Source organism: Fusarium solani (assembly GCF_023522795.1).
Source record: "Fusarium solani strain SB1 chromosome Unknown bctg00000014, whole genome shotgun sequence".
NCBI lineage: Eukaryota > Fungi > Ascomycota > Sordariomycetes > Hypocreales > Nectriaceae > Fusarium > Fusarium solani.
In genome coordinates, this window is record NW_027072141.1 from 712649 (window position 1) to 733282 (window position 20634).

Below are 20634 nucleotides of genomic sequence, written 5' to 3' on the forward strand. Positions count from 1 at the left end.
GCGCTTACTTGACGGCCTGTTGTTAACCCATCACTGCATCATATTTTGCGATTTCGACATGACAAAGAGATTATTTTACCATGACCTCGCCTGATTCCTGCTTCGATATTTCCGACAGCGGCTTCGGGTCCGCTGCCGAATCAACGCCCTGCCCGACGCCGTATCCTACCCGTTCAACCTCGACCCCTGCCTCGACTCTGACGACCTCTTCCGCAAGCGATGAACAGTACGAACGTACGCTCTGGAGGCATTTCCCAGGCTGGGCGTCCTCTGAGCGAGCCAGAGAGACGCGTTGCTGGGCCTGGCAATTTGGATATGACATCCAAAAGGAAGACGACCGCAGATGGATATGTCGAGCGTGCATTCGCAAGAATAATCCACATCCGCGTCATTTCGAAGCTGATGGCATTCACAACGCGTACAATCATCTGTTCAACGACCACGGGATTCGCGCTCCTCCTGGGATGACCAAAGGAACTGTTGAAAAGAAGGCGAATTCTAAGGGCAGAAAGCCTCCGGGGCAGCGGACTCTCGCTGAATCCATGAAGCTCGATCTACACGACCCACGAGAACAAGCAATTGCGAACGACTTCATCAAACGCTTCGACAAGGAACACTTCCGGAGGCTTCTGATCGACTGGATCGTGGCCAGGAATCACTCCTTTTCAATTGCCGAGGAGGCAGAACTCCATGCTATCTTCGATTACTTGAACCCGTCAGTTTCGGCACGTAAAGCCAATATTACCCACACAACAGTTCGAGAAAAGATCGTCGCCGCGTTCGAACAAAACAAGCAGAAGGTGATAGAGGCCTTGAGCAAGGCGCCTGGCCTTATCCACATGTCCTTTGACGGCTGGCGGTCTGGAAACCGGCACGCCTTATATGGTATCTGTTGCTTCTTTAGGGACGAAAACAACAAACCTTGCAAGATTACGCTCGGGCTCCCCGAAGTCAGCGCCAGGCACACTGGGCCTAATATCGCCGCCGAAATCCTCGACGTAATTGAATCGTATCAGATCCAAGACAAGATTGGCTATTTCACGCTTGACAACGCGAAAAACAATGATACCGCTATGGAGATTATTGGTGGAGAGCTCGGCTTCGTAGGCGCCCGCAGGCGAGGACGCTGTTTTGGGCATACCTTGAACCTCTCCGCCAAAGCCGTTCTATTCGGGCACGATGCTGACGCTTTTGAGCGGCGGATATCAGGGGCAGAGCCTCTTACTGAAGCAGAACACTTGATTTGGCGCAAGAAGGGGCCAGCAGGCAAATTGCACAATCTTGTGGTAGCTATCCACACATCTGACTTGTTGACTGGCATGCTTCGCAATATTCAACAAGAAGCCATCAACAAGTCAACTGACCCCAAACTCAAAGCCAGAAAGCCATTGGATGTTATTTTGGACAACGATACCAGATGGCTATCACAGTTGTATATGATACGACGAGCTCTACTGCTTCGCGACTATATCGAGCGACTCGTTGCCCACCATCGAATCGACTTCGAACAACAGAACAAGACCAAGAGGGGCGGCCCTAAGAAGTCACTCACATTGCCCTTTATTTGCCAGCCAGAGAACCAGCTATCCGACAAGGACTGGGAGGTGGCCGAATTATTTGCGCAAATCCTTGGTTACTACGAAGCCACGATCAAAATGCTCGAAGGCGACGGCCAGATCCGCAAGCGGAAGCGTGGGTGGACTGGGTCATATGGCAATATTTGGGACGTTATTCAAGGCTTCGAATTCCTTCTCGAGCAGCTTGAACGCTTCAAGGATATCGCGAAGGACTTCCCTGATCCTGAACACTTCAGGATCAACATCAATTTGGGCTGGCAGAAGTTGAATGAGTACTACGAGATATTGAGCGAGACGCCCATCTACTACACTGGCCTAGCGCTCCATCCGGCATACCGATGGAAATGGTTTGAACGCAACTGGACTGACCGCCCTGAGTGGATTGACGAGGCAAAAAGCATGGTTCATGATGTCTGGCGTTTTGAGTATCGGGAGGCCGTATTGCCTGGAGAGGAGCCATCAGCCGTTGAGCCAGTTCCCAAGCAGCGGAAGACTTCGGACAATCTGTTCCAGGAATACCTTAAACGAAACCGCTACACAGCGCCAGAAGCAGGTCACGATGGCCTCACGCCAGGCGAAGACGAATACCTCCACTGGATTACGCACTGCGAAAGTGGCGATGGCTCCATTGACGATCCTCTCGCTTACTGGCACGAGAAGCGATTCAAGTATCCAAACTTATCGCGAATGGCGCTTGATTTTCTCACGATACAACCAATGTCTGCTGAGTGTGAGCGTCTTTTCTCAGCAGCAGGTCGGATGGTGAACCCTCTGCGCCACCAGCTTGAAGCCCAGATTATCGGGATGTGCCAGGTATTGCGTTCATGGCTGAGGGCGGGTGTTATTCATGAATTAGATCCCTTTTTTATCTCGGTAGACGAAGAAAAAGTCGACCTCGAATTGGCTCAGATGTCAGATCAACAGCTTGAAGAATGGGCAACAAAGTGGCTCACTCAGGTGGTGGGCGTTCAAGATGAGATGGAAGCCAGTTGGAGACAAGTCTCACTTGGAAGTTGGAATAAGGGACGTACGTGGGCAAGGGCTTCGGGAATAGCTTCACCATCATGGCATCAAGAATAGAGGCACTTGCCAATCCACCCAATCCACCCAATCCACGATAGCTTCCAGTGGATCCACTATACTGAGATATTCAGTGGATTATGATCTACCCACTCCACTCGAGCAGCCAGTGGATTGAGTGGAGTGGCTTTCAACCCTGGCTGGGCGAGATATGGAGGCCTTGGCTATCGGCCTCGATGAAGCCACGTGCTCCGACTACTTGGACTCTCGCATTGGCCAGGTCCAGCGGCTTGGAGACAGGTTGATAGCAGCTGGTATCCCTGTCCAACGGCCGGTCGGTGGCCATGCAATAGTTGTCGATGCCAGTGCCTTCTTGCCTTTAGTTCCCAAGGACGAATACGCCGCCCAGGTGCTGGCCGTGGAGCTGTACCTTGAGGCCGGCGTGCGGGGCGTAGAAATAGGCACGCTGATGAATGATCGGGACCCGGACACGGGTCGTGACCGTCGTGCAAAAGCTGAATTCATGCGTCTCGCCATTCCAAGGAGGGTGTACACAAACGATCAGCTGGACGTCGTAGCCAAGGCGCTCATCAGTGTCTACCGCCGCCGATCGACCATAGTCAGAGGATTTCGGATTCTTGATGAGACCAAAAGGCTCAGACATTTCACTGTGACTTTGGAGAGAGCGGGAGACTTTATCGATGCCTCCGTGAGAACGCCTGCAGGTGATATCTTGTAAGAGACAACGATTGCTCTAGGTGGAAAGGCCATTTGCCAATGGTGGTTGAGGGCTCCGCACAGCTAGTTGACTATGCTGTGTTCAGGGTTTAATCCCTGAAAGAAATAAAACGAGATTTTAGTGAATTAGTCGACACCGGGGACGTGATCGCATATCCCGAAGAGTCTCATGAGTTTGAAAGACACGTGGGATGAGCTACCTCTGGTGCAGATAGAGGCATCCGGGTGGAAAAATCCAACAAGTCGATATCCACCACCTAGACTGCGGTTCAGAAATTGAATTACATCCTATTGGCTTGCTTACGCCTGAGTAATGCTCACGGTCGAATGAGGTGCCCGGCGAGCTGGTCAAAGATGAAAGGGAGGAGGAAAATAGACTGCTTCCCTATCGCGGTCTGAATATTCTCTATCTGCAGCTTGACTGCTTCTTCAATGGCCCATTCTGCACCTGTATTACGCGTACGGGAGCATCTACCGTCGATTCGGGACATTCGGAGTGACCCAAACATGCTGTTTGTCCATGACATCCTATGATATGCTCACCAGACGACCTTATAAGATAAGACATCGCTTGCAACTCATAACGGGTCAGAAGACTGCATGATCTACATGGTTCTATTGCTTCTGCTTCTTTTTCTTTGCCCTTCAGCTTGATTACAACTTTTCAGCCGCCACCCGCAATTTTTCCACCGCTCAGCAAACCCACATCAACCAACCCCCCCAAAGTCTCCATCATGCTGCTCATGTTACCAGAAGAGATCATATGCATGATTGCAGAACAGTGTTCTCTGAGGGATCAAGCTTCACTGGCACGCTCGTGTACCCGGCTGCATGGAATATGCAATCACATCCTGTACAGCAACGACGCTCGGAACCACAGGTGTTCTTCTGTGTTTCATGCTATAGCCTGGTGCCACGACCAGTTCCTTGCCCTGAAGACCCTCACGGCAGCCAAGGCAGGTGGAGCAGACTTCAAGCGATGCCGTGATTCCCGTAATCATCATCCGGCGTCCCTCCACCACTCCGACGCGACGCTCCATTCTCCCATCCATCTGGCAGCCAGGCGTGGACTGGATGGCATCGTCTCCTTCCTTATCGATCAAGGCATCCCCCCAGATGGACTGGAGGATGTAAAGAACGCCGCTCGCGGAGGCCATCTTACACAACCAAGAGTCGGCTGCCATCCTTCTAGTTCATCGAGGTGCGTCCGTCGGGCTTCAGCCTCCGCAGTTCGAGGCATACTGCGCTGCTATTCGCCAGGGCCTTGCAGAGCTCACAGAGATCATCGTAAAGGCAAGGGGCATCGACGTCAACTCTGGTGTTGGGTACGGTTGCACGGGATTCCTATTGGCTGCGTACTACAGACAGGGCCGAGTGTTGCGCGCCCTCCTCGACCTCGGAGCCGAGGCGAAAGGGGCATTGCGGCATTTTAGCCAGACTCACTCGTTTGCATCTCTTTTGTGGACCTTGCAAGCGGGTGCTGTAGCCTTGCGGAAACACCTGGGCCCCAGAGGGCTCCTTGACCTCGTCGTATCCGTCGTCATGGAACAGGCGGCGCCGATTCAGAAGAGCCAGCAGGTGGCCGCGTTGCACACTCTGCTGGATCTGTTGCAGAGAGAAAAGTCTGCCGTATATTCGGGATCCGCGCTCCCGACTGATGAGTTAGATCGCTTCCTGGATGCCCTCCTGCAGAGAGTGCTATCGGTTAATCGCGCAGACGCAGCTATCGCGTCGGCACTGTTGCAGCATGGTGCCCGCATTCGAGTGGGCATCTTCTTGCAGCTTATAGATGCCCTCAATTCATCGACCTTTTCCAAGGACACTTCGCGCTGCCTACGTCGCTATCCCAAGCTCCTTCAAAGCTTTGACTTTGTATATTCTTACTGCGTCAGCCTTGCGCCCTCAAAAAGGAGTTTCACGGTCGACTACTTCGTCCAGAATGTACCGAATCAAGCCGTTCGACTCGTGCAAGAGTTAAAGCGACTCGACCTGCCACTTACCGCCAGGGGAATCCAGAGGATGGGACTCAGGGCAGCTAGAGAAGGGAGCGGGGAGGCACAGTCCGGCAGTGCGGCTTAGTCTGTGTTGACAAGTCAGCTTATGCATGATGTGTTGTTCCTTGCCGCGTCTTGGGCGCGTCTGACATCTTTCTTTGGCGATACTAGCGTGCTTTAGATAGCCGATATACTTGAATGCTGGTGAGTTGGGGGGGTTGGATGTTGACATCGGTGCTCGCGACGGTGCCCCTTGTCCGGTTGCGTCCGAGGAAACCGGCTCTGCTGTCGAGTCGGACCAAAAGGTTCCAAAAGAAGCGGCAGGTATAATAGTCACGAGGCTCAAAACAGTGGGCCAAAGTGCTTCATCCATCACTATCCCCATCTTGGCGCATGATCAGCTTCGCACAAGGACCTACAGAGAATGCAACCACCCCACTCGTCTATTGCCTTCTCGCCACCACTTGAGAATAAATACTGGTGGAAACCGTCAAGCTTCTGGAATGAGCACTAACAGTCACAAGCATATCCTTTCGGCGCCCGCCAGCATTGTTCCTCTTCCATACACACGTTCTTCCATCGATCATTGGTTTCCTCTTCGAACGTACCACCACCATCGAGATGGACGCATCGCTTGAGCTTCGTATCCTTGCAGCCGCGACGATCACGCCGTTGGTGCTTCAAACTCTTTCGTTGATTGTCCTGTATGGCCGCAATTTCAAGTCTGTGTCAGAGTCCAAGGCGGTGCACCCGGACGGCGCACAACGGATGAAGGCTGCTGTTCGACGACAGATGTGGTTTGGCGCCATTTCGACGCCCATGACAGCGACTTTTTTGGTGGTCTCTTTTTACTATCAAATCGAAGAACTGCAAAAGGTTCTCTGGGGGCTTGTTATCCTATCTTCGTCTCTATTTCAGGTTTGCCAGACACCACTTCCCTTACATGCAGAGCAAGAGCTAATTGCCTAGATATTCTCCTTACCAGAAGAAGCCCTTTCAGCCGCCAAAGCCCCCCATACCAGCAGCTCGTACAGAGAGTTTTGGGATCAGAACAAGCCAGTCTTGCAGATCTCCACCGTCCCTCTCATATCCTTTGTGATTACCACGTTCGTCGCCGTCACTCTACGAATCACACTGCCCTCCTATTGGCCGGCCGCATGGGCCATGTGGATGGCTCTCGGCTGCGTCTTGAGCATGGCTCGATCTTTTCGTTACTTGAGCATCTTTGACGAGTCGGGCGATCGCTGGAGGGCCTATACGCTGGTCACGGCTGGCTGTATTATTCTTGGCACCTCGAGTTTGGCCCGAGATCAGGCATCTACCAGAGTCGTCATTCTAGGAGCGAACCATGTTGTTTTGGTAATCCATAGAATGTGGACGATGTGCGGCATGGATAGCGTACTGAGAGCTGAACAGGAGTGCAAGAGTTCAAGGTCTGCATCATCGTCGGTTTTCTCGGATGGAAGCTGCAACAAGGGCGAAATTTGAGCGGCCTCTCATTGCTCAGGCCGAATCCAACAACCCAGCGTTATCAACGAAGGGGTGATGAAGCAGAGCCACGGCACAAATGGGGGAAGGGTCAAAGATGGCCCAAAGTCATGTTCGAAGTAGCTCAGTTCACTGAGGTTACCTTCCCCAGGTCGTGGACACAAGCACGCACCACCTCTTGGGACATCCTCCCAGCGGGAACTGCTTTGGGGTCTCCTTCATCTCCAGCACGGCCTATCTCAAGTCATATCATACTCAACGAATCGCGCATGAGAAGAGCTTATTTCATATCTAAGAATGTACTGCTGAGTTCATATCTGGTTATCAACAACCAGTTTCGCCTACCACGTTAATGCCAGTCACAGCCCAGCCACTCCCCTCCAATCTCACCTCACTCGTTAGGCCTAGCTGAATCTTTATGTAAAAACTGGAGTTCGATCTGGCTGTCGGCGTATCGGTCGCGTGCTCGCCGGATGTCTAATAGACATTTAAAGTATTATTAGCTCCATTGCTTCCTCATTGTTCGCTAGAAGATATAGCTGTAGCTTACCGTGATGTTCACAACGATAGTGACTGGTGATTTATTGACCTTGCGTCTCTGTTCGTGCCACTCGTCACCTTCAGACCTTGCCGAGGAGGAAGGGGTGCAAGGAACGACCCTTGCGGGCGCTGTCGGTTCCTGGCCCGGCTCTGTTGGTGTGGCCGCCTCTATGGACGGTCTTGGTGCAGTGGCGGAGGAGGCTGAGCCTGGTCCGGTAACACCCCCAGAAACTGACTCGCGACTTCGACGGATTCTTTGCTTATGTCCTCTTCTCTCCCTCGCTGAGCGGTTCTGAGATCGGAGTTTAAGTTCGTCCTCGTCTAAAAAAGATTGCGTGAAGAGCGGGCTTGACATTCTAACTTTGTGCACTCAGCAGCTTTGGCGAGTTCTCGGGAGGAATATGATCGAGTGGGATGGAGTGAGTCAAGGCAAAGGGAGATGGACGCATCAGCAGCGTGAAAGGTCTAGGGGAATTCGACCCCTTTTAAAGCCACCACCGTTACCACCAAGCATCCCTGCATCCGTGCCAGAGGATTGAGAGCGTGAAGTTTTAGCGCTGAAGTCCTTCATAAATCTCACAGAGCACGAGGCGATTGTGTCACCTCCAATCATTAGTCTCCTACACCAGCGAAGCCAGGTAGGAGGAAGGATTCGACGACCCCCGCTGGATGCAGGCCGTTGGTGGGGAGATGCCGGCTGAGCTGATGTCACCAAGCATCTGATTACTCTACGGAGAGCAGCCGGGATCTTTCGGCAAGTAGGCTGGGTCGTGTGAACTACCTTGAACGGTGCGTGCGGTTGCGAGTAGAAGCAGAACACAGCTACCCCCCAGAGACCAGGCTACAGATCTACCTTGTTCGAACTCCCTACGATGCAAGAGGGCACTATACAGAACCGGTTTTCAAATCACACTTCAGGGACAGTGAGCAACGAGGGGGATGAGGGAGAAGGATTTCGGGGGCACTGGTCGAGAAAAAAGATTCAGGTGCTTCTGCCGTAGGTAGGACTCCACACATCAGTACAGAGTTGGTCCGTTCTGGTCGTGAATAAGCCTCCCACTTCTCAGCCAATCACGGTGGCACTGCAGTTGGATGTTGGTCCAGCAAGGTGGACTGTTATTGGGTCAGCAGAGTTATGATATCCGAGCGAGGGGGAGCACATGTCAAGAGATTTGCGAAGACATCAATTATCGACGGTTATTGGTGTGCAGCATGTGGAGACTTGCGAAGATTTACTGATAGAAATATACCTCCATCGAGTGAACGCTGGAAGAACATCAGTAAACTGCATTAGTTTTCCGCCAGCTGCATATTTCTAGTTTGAGATTCCTGACGGTCTGCCTTTCTACATGACGATGAATGAGAACCATGAGCCTGACTTGGTAATTGAAGAAAAGCTCCCGTAAAACGCCAGGGGTGGCATGCGCAGGAAGGGTGCCGGGTACCAATAATGAACCAATCTAGTACCGTCACAAAGTGCAAGTATCATTACTTCCGGCCGATCTGAAAATGTCGGTTAGAAGTCTTGTTTTTTTTACGAATGCGTTGGGTCCAAGTCTCGCAGCGATACTTGGCCCTGTCCACTTTAGGTCATGGCTTTGGATTATAGAAGGCCCATTGCCGGCTGATACGAGTACCCGGCAGCTTCAATGAGCCATTTTCGATTTCTAATGGCATCACTGAACCGAATAGTATATTTCTCTTGAATCCAGATCGCTCACACAATCCAAATGTACCCCTACGCCGTTTGGAAGGGCCGTCACACCGCCTCTCAGCCCTTACGAAGCGCCTCGCGATCGCTTTTCCTTCCGCCAGCATGGATACTCACCCTCGAGGTAATGGCCCCCCTAAGTCTATCAAGGCCACAATGAGGGCTCAGCAGTATGTGAGGATACTTGCCTCTGCTGCGTATCGGTCTCTAACACAGCCTCCAGATATGACCCGGCTGATCAGAAACTGCATCTTAACGAGGTGGAGATCCCGAAGCCCAACGAGAGCGAGATATTGGTCAAGGTCGTCAGTGCATCGCTCTGCCACTCCGACTGCCTAACCTTCGATCCGGGCCTCGCCATGAGCGAGGTGAAAGTTCCTACTACCCTAGGGCATGAAGCAACCGGTGTCATCACGGAGGTCGGGAAGCAGGTGAGGCAGTTCGAGGAAGGGGACGCCGTCGGTTTTCTTGCTTCCAGCGGATGTTTTGAATGTGATGCCTGCACCACGTGGTAAGTGCACGAGGCCTCGGCCGCGGGAGGACGGGTTTATCTAATGGTCGACGATAGGTCAAGCGTTGGATGTCCACAAGGCTTGAAAGCACAAGGGTTTACTTGCGATGGATACTTCCAGGAGTACGTCGTGGTCGATGCCCGCAGTGCCGTAAAACTCCCAGCAAGTCTGGACGTCGCCTCTTCAGCACCCCTTTGTTGTGCAGGCGTCACTGCGTACAACGCGATCAAGCAATGTCAGCTTACGCCCGGAAAATGGTTAGCTGTAATTGGCGCTGGAGGTGTCGGACAAATGGGCGTTCAGTACGCCAAAGCCATGGGGCTGAATGTCATCGCTGTTGACATCGACGGAGGTCAGCTGGATGCCGTGAAAATGGCAGGAGCAGACTATACGTTCAATCCAGAACTATGTCCGACTTATGCAGATGACATCAAAATCGTTACAGAACATGGGGTGGATGCTGCTGTCAGCTTTGCGCCATCCGAGAAAGCTTATGACGATATGCCCGGCATGATCAGATGGGGTGGCCTCCTGATGGTAGTGGGGGTTGTCGATGGGCCTCTGACGATCGAACCGTTGGACATCATCTTCAAACGATACGTCATAAAAACAGCGTGCAACGGAACTGTCAGAACTCTAGAAGAGTGCATTAGCTTCAGCGCTGAGCATAGCATCAAGCCCTTTGTGGAGTTCATCGGGCTGGAAGATCTTCCGCAGGCAATAGAGATGATGGAAGCCGGCAAGCTTCGAAAGCGCGTCTGTGTCAAAATTTAGGCCAGTAATCCTTCCACTGGACAAGATTTGAGGTCAAAGTAATATACTCAGCCGTCATGGATTGGCTGATTAGGTGTCTACCAGTGAGATTTAAGATACATAGGGTGCAATCGGACGAGGCACGAAACAGGTAGTTTAGGTAGCAACCGGTAGCTGTGACTCAATGATATTCATCAATATACCACGCCCCAACCAATTCTCATGACTCTCTCGCTGAACACAAATGTCCTGCGAACGTTTTTCCCGGCCAGAGAGCCCCTTGCCCGCCGCCAAGATGTGATCCCGTCCAAATCGGCCCCGAATCATTAGACCCAAATCCTCACTAATTGATCCCTCCCTTCAATCAGCTTCTAGTTAAGCGGGAGGCTACCCATCGTCCCATACGTTCTGGTCTCATCTCTTTCGCTCTCGTATTGATCACAGCAAGAACAGGATGTGTAGCCGATCTCTCGAAAAGCCTCATTCAACGTGGCACCATATTCAGATGCCTTGTAGTGCCATCTACACGTACACCCAGTCTTGTTCCAGAACATGCCGACACGTGCTCATGAGTTGAACAACCTCTGTAGACACCAATTTCTGATCTCTGATCAGCTTCGACCGAGACATTGCTTTATGCATTTGCTCCGGGTCAGTCTCCTCCATTGAACCGGTCCCCTCAATGTCGACGATAGCACCGTATATCACATGATTCTCTCGGGCGGAGTATTGCAGGTCGAAGCGGCGCTGAAAACGATCCTGTTCGCCGCCCAGCTCCTCGAGGAGGCCGCGCGCGAGGGCGACTATATGATGGGCCTGAGCGTAATCAAAAGATCCTGGTTCCAAGTGTCCTTCGACTTGCATGAAGGGCGCCAGTAAGGAAGCCTCATCCCGCGCCAGCAGTTCAGATGCTGCGGCCCCGTCGTAATGTCCAAGCAGGCTCAGGCCCAGAATCTGCAAGCATAAACAGAATTTCACCCGGGTGAGTTCATCGGCCTTCTGCAAGCAGGCTCAGCATCAGCTTTTATACTTGTTATCGGCTTGAAATATCGTCATACCTGAAGGCTACGTCCTAGCATCATCCACTCGAACAGTGTTTCGTTTGCAAGTGCTTGGTCGGAAGGCATGTTGCCTGTACCTGAGCCAGCGCCTTCCATGCTTTTAGGCCGCTCTGGAGATTCCGAACGTCTCGCGGTGATGGTGCAGACCAACACTCGACCTCCTAGCTTGCGGACTGATAGATATGTGCGACTGGAAGAACCCGACTCGTGGCTGGATGATCCCGTATCTACGCTCTAGGACGCTGGCTTGGCGAGGGATGAATAAATCTCAGACAGTCTTATTTTTCCAGAAACCATGACAGCTTTTATAGAACGTTGACTCTTCAAAGCCAAGAGAAACCCCCCTGCCCCCCACTCGGACCAAGATTGAGGACATCCGTCTCCGCTTCCAGCCATTCGAGGACTCGGACGTTTAAACTCAAGGCCACCGGACACGTTTGAGCCCTCCGAGTTACATTTAGATGTCACTAAAATCTAACGGCTTTGTTCCCACTTCCGCGCCGTCGCTTTTGGACTCAATTCGACGGGGTTCGCAAATAGAGAACAGTAGATATCCATCGCGTGCAGTGCCTTTAATCTCCTCACTCTTCCCGTTCCCTGTTTTTCCCTTGCAGTTGCTTGATTACTCCGAGTGCCCTTCCCACCAGCAGCGAGATCTCCATCGACGCTTAAACCAAAGCCCGTCATCGACACATCCCTTCCGCGTTGTCATCGAGAGCGACTTGAAGAACCAATGAACGACCACGGCGAATCGCATAATCGCGATGGCCAGACTTCAGAGGCCAAAATACGGTTCAAATATGTTATAATATCGTCGCGTTCGCCCACTCTTGTCGGCAGATCTTGGAATCCGGAACAACACTTCACCGATACCCCCTCACAAACTTTATGCATGCGACCCAACTCAGCCATGTTGGCGCATCAGGGCTACTCCTGAGACTACATGCGCCAGGGCTCTCGATGGAAGAGACAGCTTTCGACAATGAAGACTTTGCCGAGGTGAAGATGGCGTTCAACCGGGCTATTGGAGAGTTGAAGAAGCGACTAGCCCCGAACAAGGTTGCGAGGGTTATGATGCAGATGGAGCCTCTATATTTGACCCCTCAGCAGAAGCCTCTATGGATATTTGAGATGGACCAGACTTGCGAAGCACCGCGCATGAATACACAAGCGCGGAGGCGTAACAGTGTGTGGGCGGTCCAGCCATCCCCTTAGGGGGCTCTGGCTTCCTCAGAACCCTCCCTTCTTGCTGGACATGGGCTTATCTGGTTTACATCTCCCACGTTCAGTTCCGGTGTTTTCCGGCTTGTATTTGTGTCGCGCAAGGATGGGAGATGTGGAGGCAAGGACGAAGTCCACTGGCTCCTTCCTCTCCGAACAGCAACCCCCCTCCACGAGGACAGCGCCCTGCGTCCGTTGACATGTGCCATTTTATCACAAGCGGCAGCGAAAATCAGGTGTTTGGCACGGACATGTGACCAATCAAATCAGCATGAGGAAAACCAGTCGTTCAAGGTAGGTGCCCCCTGGGGGTAACCGCATGTCATCAAGTCCTCAACCCCTTTTTCACACCCTTCATACCATTAAAAGCCACTGCCTCCATGATCCTCAATCAACCCGCTCTATTCTTCTCTCATAACCCTGGGTCTACCGACAGGACAGAAACTCTTCTCTTGCCTTATGTGGCGAATTTGGTTTAAAAAGATATTCGCGGCGTTCAACATAGGTTCGGCGTCAAAACGTTCTCCTATCCAGTCGCTCATTCCCAAGACTTTCCTCGCATCCTGCCATGTCACACCTCCAGGATACCACACAGGGTCTATTTCCATCACTCCAGCCTAGGGAGCAATTATCACCAGACCAAATGCATCCGATGACAATGTATTATGGAAGCTTCCTGTCTGGCCCAAACTACTGCCAACCAGAAAATATTGACCCAAGCCTCACCCTTCTTTCTACAACATCGAGGGTGTTCGAGGGGGCACAAGGGACCACTCTCTCTTGCGTGAGCGAGGCGCCGCACTTGGCGGCTGATACACCAGATATGTTCGCGGAAAGCTGGGTATTCGGCCCTCGGGAGCCCACCCGTGAAGGCTGCCCTCTGCAGGATAGTTCAAGGTCTGTGGCCCCTCTTCCTTCGCAGGTCGACCAAGAGACTACCATGCCTGTCCCCGACCAGGCACTTGCCGTCTGTCACATACGCCCAGAACAACAGCCATGCCAATATGGCGGTGCTCGTCTGGCCAGTGAGACCGGGCGCAACCAGGGCATCACTGATACTATGAACCAGCAACGGGGTTCTACTGGGTCAATTGCCGATTTCCCCAGCGACTGGCCAGATGGAGATGCACCAACTATCATGATGCCGTGGGACCCTTCTTTCATTTTCTATGGTGAAATTCTGGCAGAACCATTCGAGCAGGGACACTTCAACTATAGAGAGCTGCGGTCCGATGCACCAGACGGCGAAGTCCTCCGTGTTCCTGATGACTGGGAGATGGCTTACGCCACGGCAGAAGAGAGCGTGAATCAAACAATACGTTTTGGGGCTTGTGAGAAAACGCAAGATCGTCTGCAAGGAGAGTGTAGCTTTATCAGAGAAAGGGATGCCTGCTGTGCGGAATCGAGGCACGATCAGAACGGTTCGGGGGCATTCCTTAGAGATTGCAATAGAATGCAAGCCGAGAAGAGAGACGGGAATCCTTTCGAGAGAGGTGATGCCTGCTTTGAAATTTGGAAGCTGCTTTCAGAAAGGCCCAAGATAGCGACTAAGTGGAAGAGAGTACGTAGTGGTTTCTAGTGGCTGGACAATAAATGTATTCTAGCATCATATTGTCAATGAACATAAAGGATCATGTGGGCCAGGAGGCGGGATTCTGCTTCTAAAAACCATGATAATCTACATTTTGGGAAGAGAATACTGTAGTGAGTTGCAGCCACAGACAGACAGAGAGGAGGGCGGATAGAATACCATTCTTCCCAGGGCCACACACCACCACCACGACGGTCGGTCGATCGGTTTGGGCAGTTATTTGATGAGAAAGCCTCCAAGCTTTGCGCAAAGTCCCTTTCACAGGCGTGACGACAGACTTCTCGCAAAACATGTATCCTCAATCATGGCAGCCCGTATTGGCCCCGCTTGTTTCGACGAAGCAAAGGGGGAAGCGGACAAAAGCCGCGGCATGCTTATCGCCTGAACCAGCAGTATATGAGTGGGCTTTGGCATTCCCTGATGTCTTGCACTTGCGAATGCCACTTTCAAGTTGCTATTGCGCGGTTTTCTTCTCGGCCGGCAGTCGCATCAATCTGACTTTGCAGGACATCGGTTGCGCATAAACACGCCGCACACACGCTCGAGGGACCTGTATAGCTCGCCAAGCCACAGGTGTCATCCGTACAGGAGTTCAACATACATCATGGCTGGACGCCATAGGGTAAGTAGCATTGCCGCTAGCTGCATTCCTACGATACGTCTCGTACTTAGCTAGGTTCCCGCCTAGATGAATAATGATTCTAATGCGACTCTCTAGTTTCCTACACCGCTCGAAGAAGCTTCAACGTGGTACCTTCCGGACCCCGAAGACAACTATTGCCGCTTCACAGGCGGGAAGAGCTTCGAGGACTTTGAAAAGCTCCCCGAGCACGAACGCCGTAGTGTATTCCGCAGCTACTTGGCCGAGAAGACGCCTATTTTAATACAGGAGCCTATTGCCTGGACCAGTCAAGAGAGCATTGACTCGTTCTTGCTTCTGAAGAATGAAGCTCGAGACAACGAGGCTGGACAGCGTCTGCTGCAAGAGGCTCGGCAAGTGTTCTACGAAGAAAATTCCTTCATAGTCCTCTGGAGCGACTTAGATCGCTTTTTCGACGATCTACTTGGCCGGTGGACCGACGCCACTCCGGTCAGGTCGCTGGTGCGAAAAATCACAGTCAGGATCGAAAGGCACGAGTGTGGATGTGGAAACCTTGGGGACTATCTGCAGCGCACCCGCCACTTTGCCACGAATCTGGAAAGCATCACATTCGAGTGGTGGGATTCTTGGAAGCATTGGGAAGCGAACAATATCGAGGAGGAATCGGTTGGAGATGGCACAGATGACGACGAGTCGGGCAGAACCCTGAAGGAGTCATCCTCAATTGGCAGTGTCTGGGAGTTCTGATGAGGGTAAGGCCTAGGACGGATGTCAATATTTGTTTTATTTTAAGTTATTTTATTTTATTTCATTTTTGGGTGAGCAGCAGTCAATACGTGTAGCCTTTATGTTTGCTTTGAGGAATCCACGGCGAAAATCGATCACAAGTGGCGTTGGTTCAGGGGCATGAGCAACTTGGGGCCCACTTTGCCCATGGCCAGATTCGTTCACGCAGTATCGAAATGAGGCCCCGGATGTCGCTTAGCCGAGTAACGAAAACCCCACAAATTATCTACTTATAAAATCTTTGCTAACTAGGTTTTTCGCGCTTACTCTGGAAAGCATCCGGGTCATTAACTTTTGTTCATCATCTTCCATTCGCTCATTCCACGCTCCGCGACACTTGCGTCGACTCGAGTAGCGGGCTCCTTTGCAACGCACTTCAAATGGCGAAACTTCCGGAAGAAGAGTACCAATTTAGGGTCGTTCAATGCAACGAGCCCCTGCCCTCAAAGCGCAAGCGAAAGACACGAACGGGCTCCAGCAGCGTGGGCGCTGAAGTCACTAAGCGACAACCATTTCCCTTCTCCAGTTCAAAAGTCTCTTACCGTTACCGCGTACTGCCCGCCGCGCAGTGGTCCGGGTTGCAGAGCTACAGATGTTTCCTCTGTGAGAGACGTCACCCGATTTCCACACGCCGTACAATTAGCTAATCGGTAAGCGCAGTTCGGGGTACTCGATTCAGGCTCGGAGATTTTGTCAGGGTGGCAAACCGGTTGGCGAGCCAGGACAGCCCGACAGAGCACGCTGTCAGGGATCCGAAGAGGCCCGAGAGAGACTGGATTGCCTATATACTGGAGATCAGGGCTGCTGACCCGTATCATGTCTTTGCCCGAGTATATTGGATGTATTGGCCTGAAGACATACCGAAACGTGTGATGAAAGACTTGACGCGCAGTCATGGGCCAGAAATATTCCACAGGTCACATGAAGTCATTGCCTCTAATCATAGTAAGTCCTGAACCCTGCGGCGCCCCTCGATCCTGTAACTCAACCATAGCAGTGGACATCATCGACGTGATGAGTGTCAATGGGCTCGAAACAGTGAAACCGATGATAAGTTCACGGCGCGATGCGCGGAGCAGTCAACTGTTTTGGAAAGCATCTTTTGATTGCTTCCAGAAGACGATATCGGGGGACATGGGATCAAAACAGTGATTTTATTCTACGGTACGGCAGCTGCATTACGCTGGATTCGCATGGCTTAGTGTCGAGACTGAACGATGGGGCATGAATATTACTTAGTAGGGACAATGAAAGCGGCCGTTCGCCTTGAGTTACAACGAAACTATTCCCGGGTTTGCCAACGACAACCGAGCCTAGTAGAGTGGCATTATATCGTCGGCGTAACCGGATCAAGTTTGCCGCATGGCGATGCCGTGGGCTTCTTTCTTCTGGTCTCTCGTTCGGATGATAGTGCCGGATAAGAATGATTCAAGTGAGGCGAAAATGAATGGAAAACAGGAGCCTGAGATTTCTTACTGTGACGATGGGCGTCATGTTATCCTTTTACGAGACAGAGTCGACGAGACTATTCTTCGAAGCCACGCCTTCATGTCAACTGGCGCCGAATACCGCCCCCGCGTCGGTGCTTTTTACCCATGAACCAGATTCCCATAGCACGTTTGGTGTCGATGTGCCTTGCATTACAGTGTTATTCGCCCGATCGTCAACTTTCATGACCCGCCAAGTAGACGTGGAGATCCACATGTCGGATGACCCAGCTGAAAATCCAACCACAGAAGGCGTAGGATGATTTTGGATGTTTCCAAGGTTACATGGTAGGACAAAGTGGACACTTTTTGTGGTATTATGGATAAAATTGACTTTCATCTTTTGCGTCCTCGTCCACTTAAGCCCCGCTAAGTTTTGTTACCTCTCTCGGCTGCGCCATATCGAGGCTACGATCGACTCCAATGCATGCAGAGCCTCATCTGTTCTTTGTCACACACATTTTCGAAAGCAAAAATCGGCCCAGAGTCCTAATACGTCGTATTAAGTACTGGTTTATAAATCATCCTCCACTGTATCAGATTCAGGCCAGAACTATCATTGTTAAACACATTCTTCAGCATCCCATTTCCCGTCCCGCGCAAGATATTCCTTTTCACCGTCTTTCCAACTGTCGGCCAGGTCAGCCTCAACACCGCTAGGCCCTCGATCTAGGCAAAAATGGAGTTCGACAAGCTAGAGGCCAACGACCCGAGGGTCACGCCGGACACAGCTTCTATCCGCGGCAAAACATACCACTATCTGCGGGCTGATCCGGAAACAGAGCCCCTTGCAACAATCTTCCTCATCCACGGATTTCCAGATCTGGGCTTCGGCTGGCGATACCAGATTCCGCATTTCGCATCACTGGGCTATCAGGTCGTGGCGCCGGACATGCTCGGCTTCGGCGATACTGATGCACCTGACCAGCCGAGCCAGTATGCGTTGAAGAGCATTGCCGAAGACATCAAAGAACTGGCAAACGCGATTGTCAAAGACAAAAGAATCATCCTTGGTGGACATGACTGGGGTGGCGCCGTGGTCTGGCGCACTGCCATGTGGTTTCCCAGTCTTGTTCAGGGCGTCTTCAGCATCGGCACCCCTTTCACTCCGCCTTCGTCGGTCTTTCTTTCACCAGACGATGCTGCTCGTAGCAAAGGTCTGATAAATTCGAGGTACCAGTCACAATTTAGGGGTACCGAGATCGAAGACGAGATAAGGGACGAAGAAAGGGTTCGACAATTTCTCAATGCCATGTTTGGAGGGACCAGCCCTGAGGGTGAGGTCGGATTCAGCGTCACAGAGGGCGTTCTCTTTGGCAATCTCCCTAAACTGGGCCAATCCCGACTCATCTCGGGCGATGATCTGAACCATTATACTTCCAAGTATTTTCGAAAGGGAGAACCTAGGCTGAAGGGGCCCCTCAACTGGTATCGCACACACGCGCACAATTATTTTGACGAGCTGCAACTCTTGCTAAAGCCGATCAAGTTTTCTATGCCAGCGCTCTTTCTCGCTGCTACGAGGGACGAAGCATTACCACCGAGCATGTCGGATGGGATGGGCCAATACTTTGAGGACTTGACCCGTGGGGAGGTCGAAGCATCCCACTGGGCTCTATGGGAATCACCTGCCGAGGTCAACAAGCAGGTATCGGCGTGGTTGAAGGTGCTGAGACGAGATGCGCAACAGACGTAGGCAGCGATCAAGCCCTTGGTCAGGAGACATGGGCTCCTCCAGTTCAGGTTTCAGCATCATACAAATCTTCAACATGCTTTTCGACCAGTTCCATCTGCTAGATAATATAGCCGATTGGCTGCGACCCTACACCAGTGAACAAACAACGCACCCCGAACAGCCTGCAAAGTGTCAGAAGAGCCTCCTAAGGCCGAACAACACGCTAGGTAGGTTATGTAGGATAAAGTTGCGGCAATTGGGCTTGTACCAGCTAAAAGCCCTACCTCTCTCTTCTTACGCCCCCTTTTGGCTGCCTTGCTTGACCTTACTCCTCAAGGCATGTCTCTCCAAGTGTTCAACACCCCATCTTCAGCAATTAAAGCATGATCCCCAAATCGGGGCCGTATGCTCTTGCGCCCTGACTCGCACTCATTCTTTCTGTCTCAATTGAGACTTCATTGCTGTCTGCATAACCTGTAGTTTGCGTGCATGATTCTCCCCATTCAACGGCGCCTTCCCCTCTAACAATGAACGAAAGATTTCTTAACTTCGTTTGTCTTATTCGCCACATGCATCCGTGTTGTGTATCCCCTTCGTGCGCCGAGAGAAGCAATGTTGCACCCTCTCAGCTACTTGTCCGTCGTCGCAGATTCTCGGTGCTGCGTTACTGCCCTATCGCCGATATCTTGAGGAGCATTCCGTTCCCCGGCTAGCAACACTACTCTTCACATTTCTAATGCTTCTGGGGCAGCGGTCGAGTCGTCGCGCCCGAGTTCATACGTGCTGAGCAAGCTGCAAACCCCCTCGCCCCTTGCCAAAATGCCTGAGGCACTGGGGTTCCACTACGATGTCCCACGCACGGTCCATATCTCGATTCATCCTGGTCGGTAATGAAGGCATGGGACCAAAAGTCAAACGAAAACATGAGCCGATAGGCTGTTCTGGTGGGGGTTTCGAGATGCTCTAGGGAATCGATATCGTAACCGAGGCCCGCCTTTCCGATGATGCCGAGAGTAGCCCGGCTCAGCCACTCGAGTACTTCGAATGGCTTAGCAGCCCACTTCTCCCCTTTCATCCCATCCTGCCAGCGATTAGCTAGAAGGAGCGACTTTTCCGAAAAGATGGGGCTCAGAGCTTTGATAGACCGGGTCGAGAAGTCGGGAACAAGTGTTTTGCGTTGACGACCGTGCTCGTCTCCTTCGGCCGCCAATCTCGTACCGTACGGATTATCTGACACCACGTAGCAGCCAGAAGAAGCTTGCTTTTGAAAGCCAATATCCATTTCTTCAAGCCACGGTGCGCACCCGCCGTTACATTGGTTTTCGGCCGTGCGCAAGAAGCGCCCACATGGTGGGGATGCAACATCTTTTCATGCGAGTGATGATGGCCGATGATCACTAGCATGATGCCCGTTTCAGCCGTACTACGTAGTATGTAATGTCAATATGTATGCAGGGCTCAGCGAGTGGGGGTTGGTGGAGCTTTGTTTAATGAGGGGGTGGAGAGGTAGAAAGCAATTTGGCGGAATTGTTCCCCATCGTTCAGTCTAATCAAGCCTACTGTCCTTCCGCGTCTTGGCACTGAAGGCATGGGTGATGTTTAGCCTCGGCAAACGGAAAATTGCTTCGGCAAGCGTTAGGCCTACGAACTCTTTGTGCCATTTTGGCTACCAAGTAACCGTCGACGCGATACCAAGGCGGAGCTTGAACAGAGTGGGCTCTAAAGGTAACGGCTAAGATTTGCCGTTGAAACTTTCGAGTCTCAAGCCGATGTTGATGTCGAGCAGAAGGTAGAGATCGGCCAGTCCGGTTTGACTTTCGCTTTTGCGTCTTTTTTTACTTTTGGGGGGGCGTTTCACCTATCCCGTGGTTTGCGAGCG

At 51.9% G+C, this 20634-nt stretch overlaps 6 protein-coding genes across 6 annotated transcripts; 4 read left to right on the forward strand and 2 right to left on the reverse strand.

The window, feature by feature from the left end:
• Positions 1-80: 80 nt before the first annotated feature.
• Positions 81-6817, forward strand: MRS44_017701 (uncharacterized protein; the record flags this gene model as incomplete). Its single annotated transcript, XM_065615606.1, has 6 exons — positions 81-2604; positions 2981-3332; positions 4216-4540; positions 4596-5413; positions 5854-6247; positions 6299-6817. The coding sequence occupies 6 exons, from the start codon at positions 81-83 to the stop codon at positions 6815-6817; spliced, it is 4932 nt and encodes a 1643-aa protein (XP_065471678.1).
• A 2356-nt stretch (positions 6818-9173) lies between these two features.
• On the forward strand, positions 9174-10354 carry MRS44_017702 (uncharacterized protein; the record flags this gene model as incomplete). Its single annotated transcript, XM_046283260.2, has 3 exons — positions 9174-9238; positions 9292-9579; positions 9637-10354. The coding sequence occupies 3 exons, from the start codon at positions 9174-9176 to the stop codon at positions 10352-10354; spliced, it is 1071 nt and encodes a 356-aa protein (XP_046123523.2).
• Positions 10355-10855: 501 nt separating this feature from the next.
• On the reverse strand, positions 10856-11460 carry MRS44_017703 (uncharacterized protein; the record flags this gene model as incomplete). Its single annotated transcript, XM_065615607.1, has 2 exons — positions 10856-11287; positions 11392-11460. 2 exons carry the CDS (start codon positions 11458-11460, stop codon positions 10856-10858), a joined length of 501 nt encoding a protein of 166 aa, XP_065471679.1.
• Positions 11461-12354: 894 nt separating this feature from the next.
• Positions 12355-15554, forward strand: MRS44_017704 (uncharacterized protein; the record flags this gene model as incomplete). Its single annotated transcript, XM_065615608.1, has 4 exons — positions 12355-12580; positions 12629-12805; positions 13320-14176; positions 14925-15554. 4 exons carry the CDS (start codon positions 12355-12357, stop codon positions 15552-15554), a joined length of 1890 nt encoding a protein of 629 aa, XP_065471680.1.
• Positions 15555-17759: 2205 nt separating this feature from the next.
• Positions 17760-18776, forward strand: MRS44_017705 (uncharacterized protein; the record flags this gene model as incomplete). Its single annotated transcript, XM_046283258.2, has 1 exon — positions 17760-18776. The coding sequence occupies one exon, from the start codon at positions 17760-17762 to the stop codon at positions 18774-18776; it is 1017 nt and encodes a 338-aa protein (XP_046123518.2).
• A 712-nt stretch (positions 18777-19488) lies between these two features.
• On the reverse strand, positions 19489-20037 carry MRS44_017706 (uncharacterized protein; the record flags this gene model as incomplete). Its single annotated transcript, XM_065615609.1, has 1 exon — positions 19489-20037. One exon carries the CDS (start codon positions 20035-20037, stop codon positions 19489-19491), a length of 549 nt encoding a protein of 182 aa, XP_065471681.1.
• Positions 20038-20634: the final 597 nt, after the last annotated feature.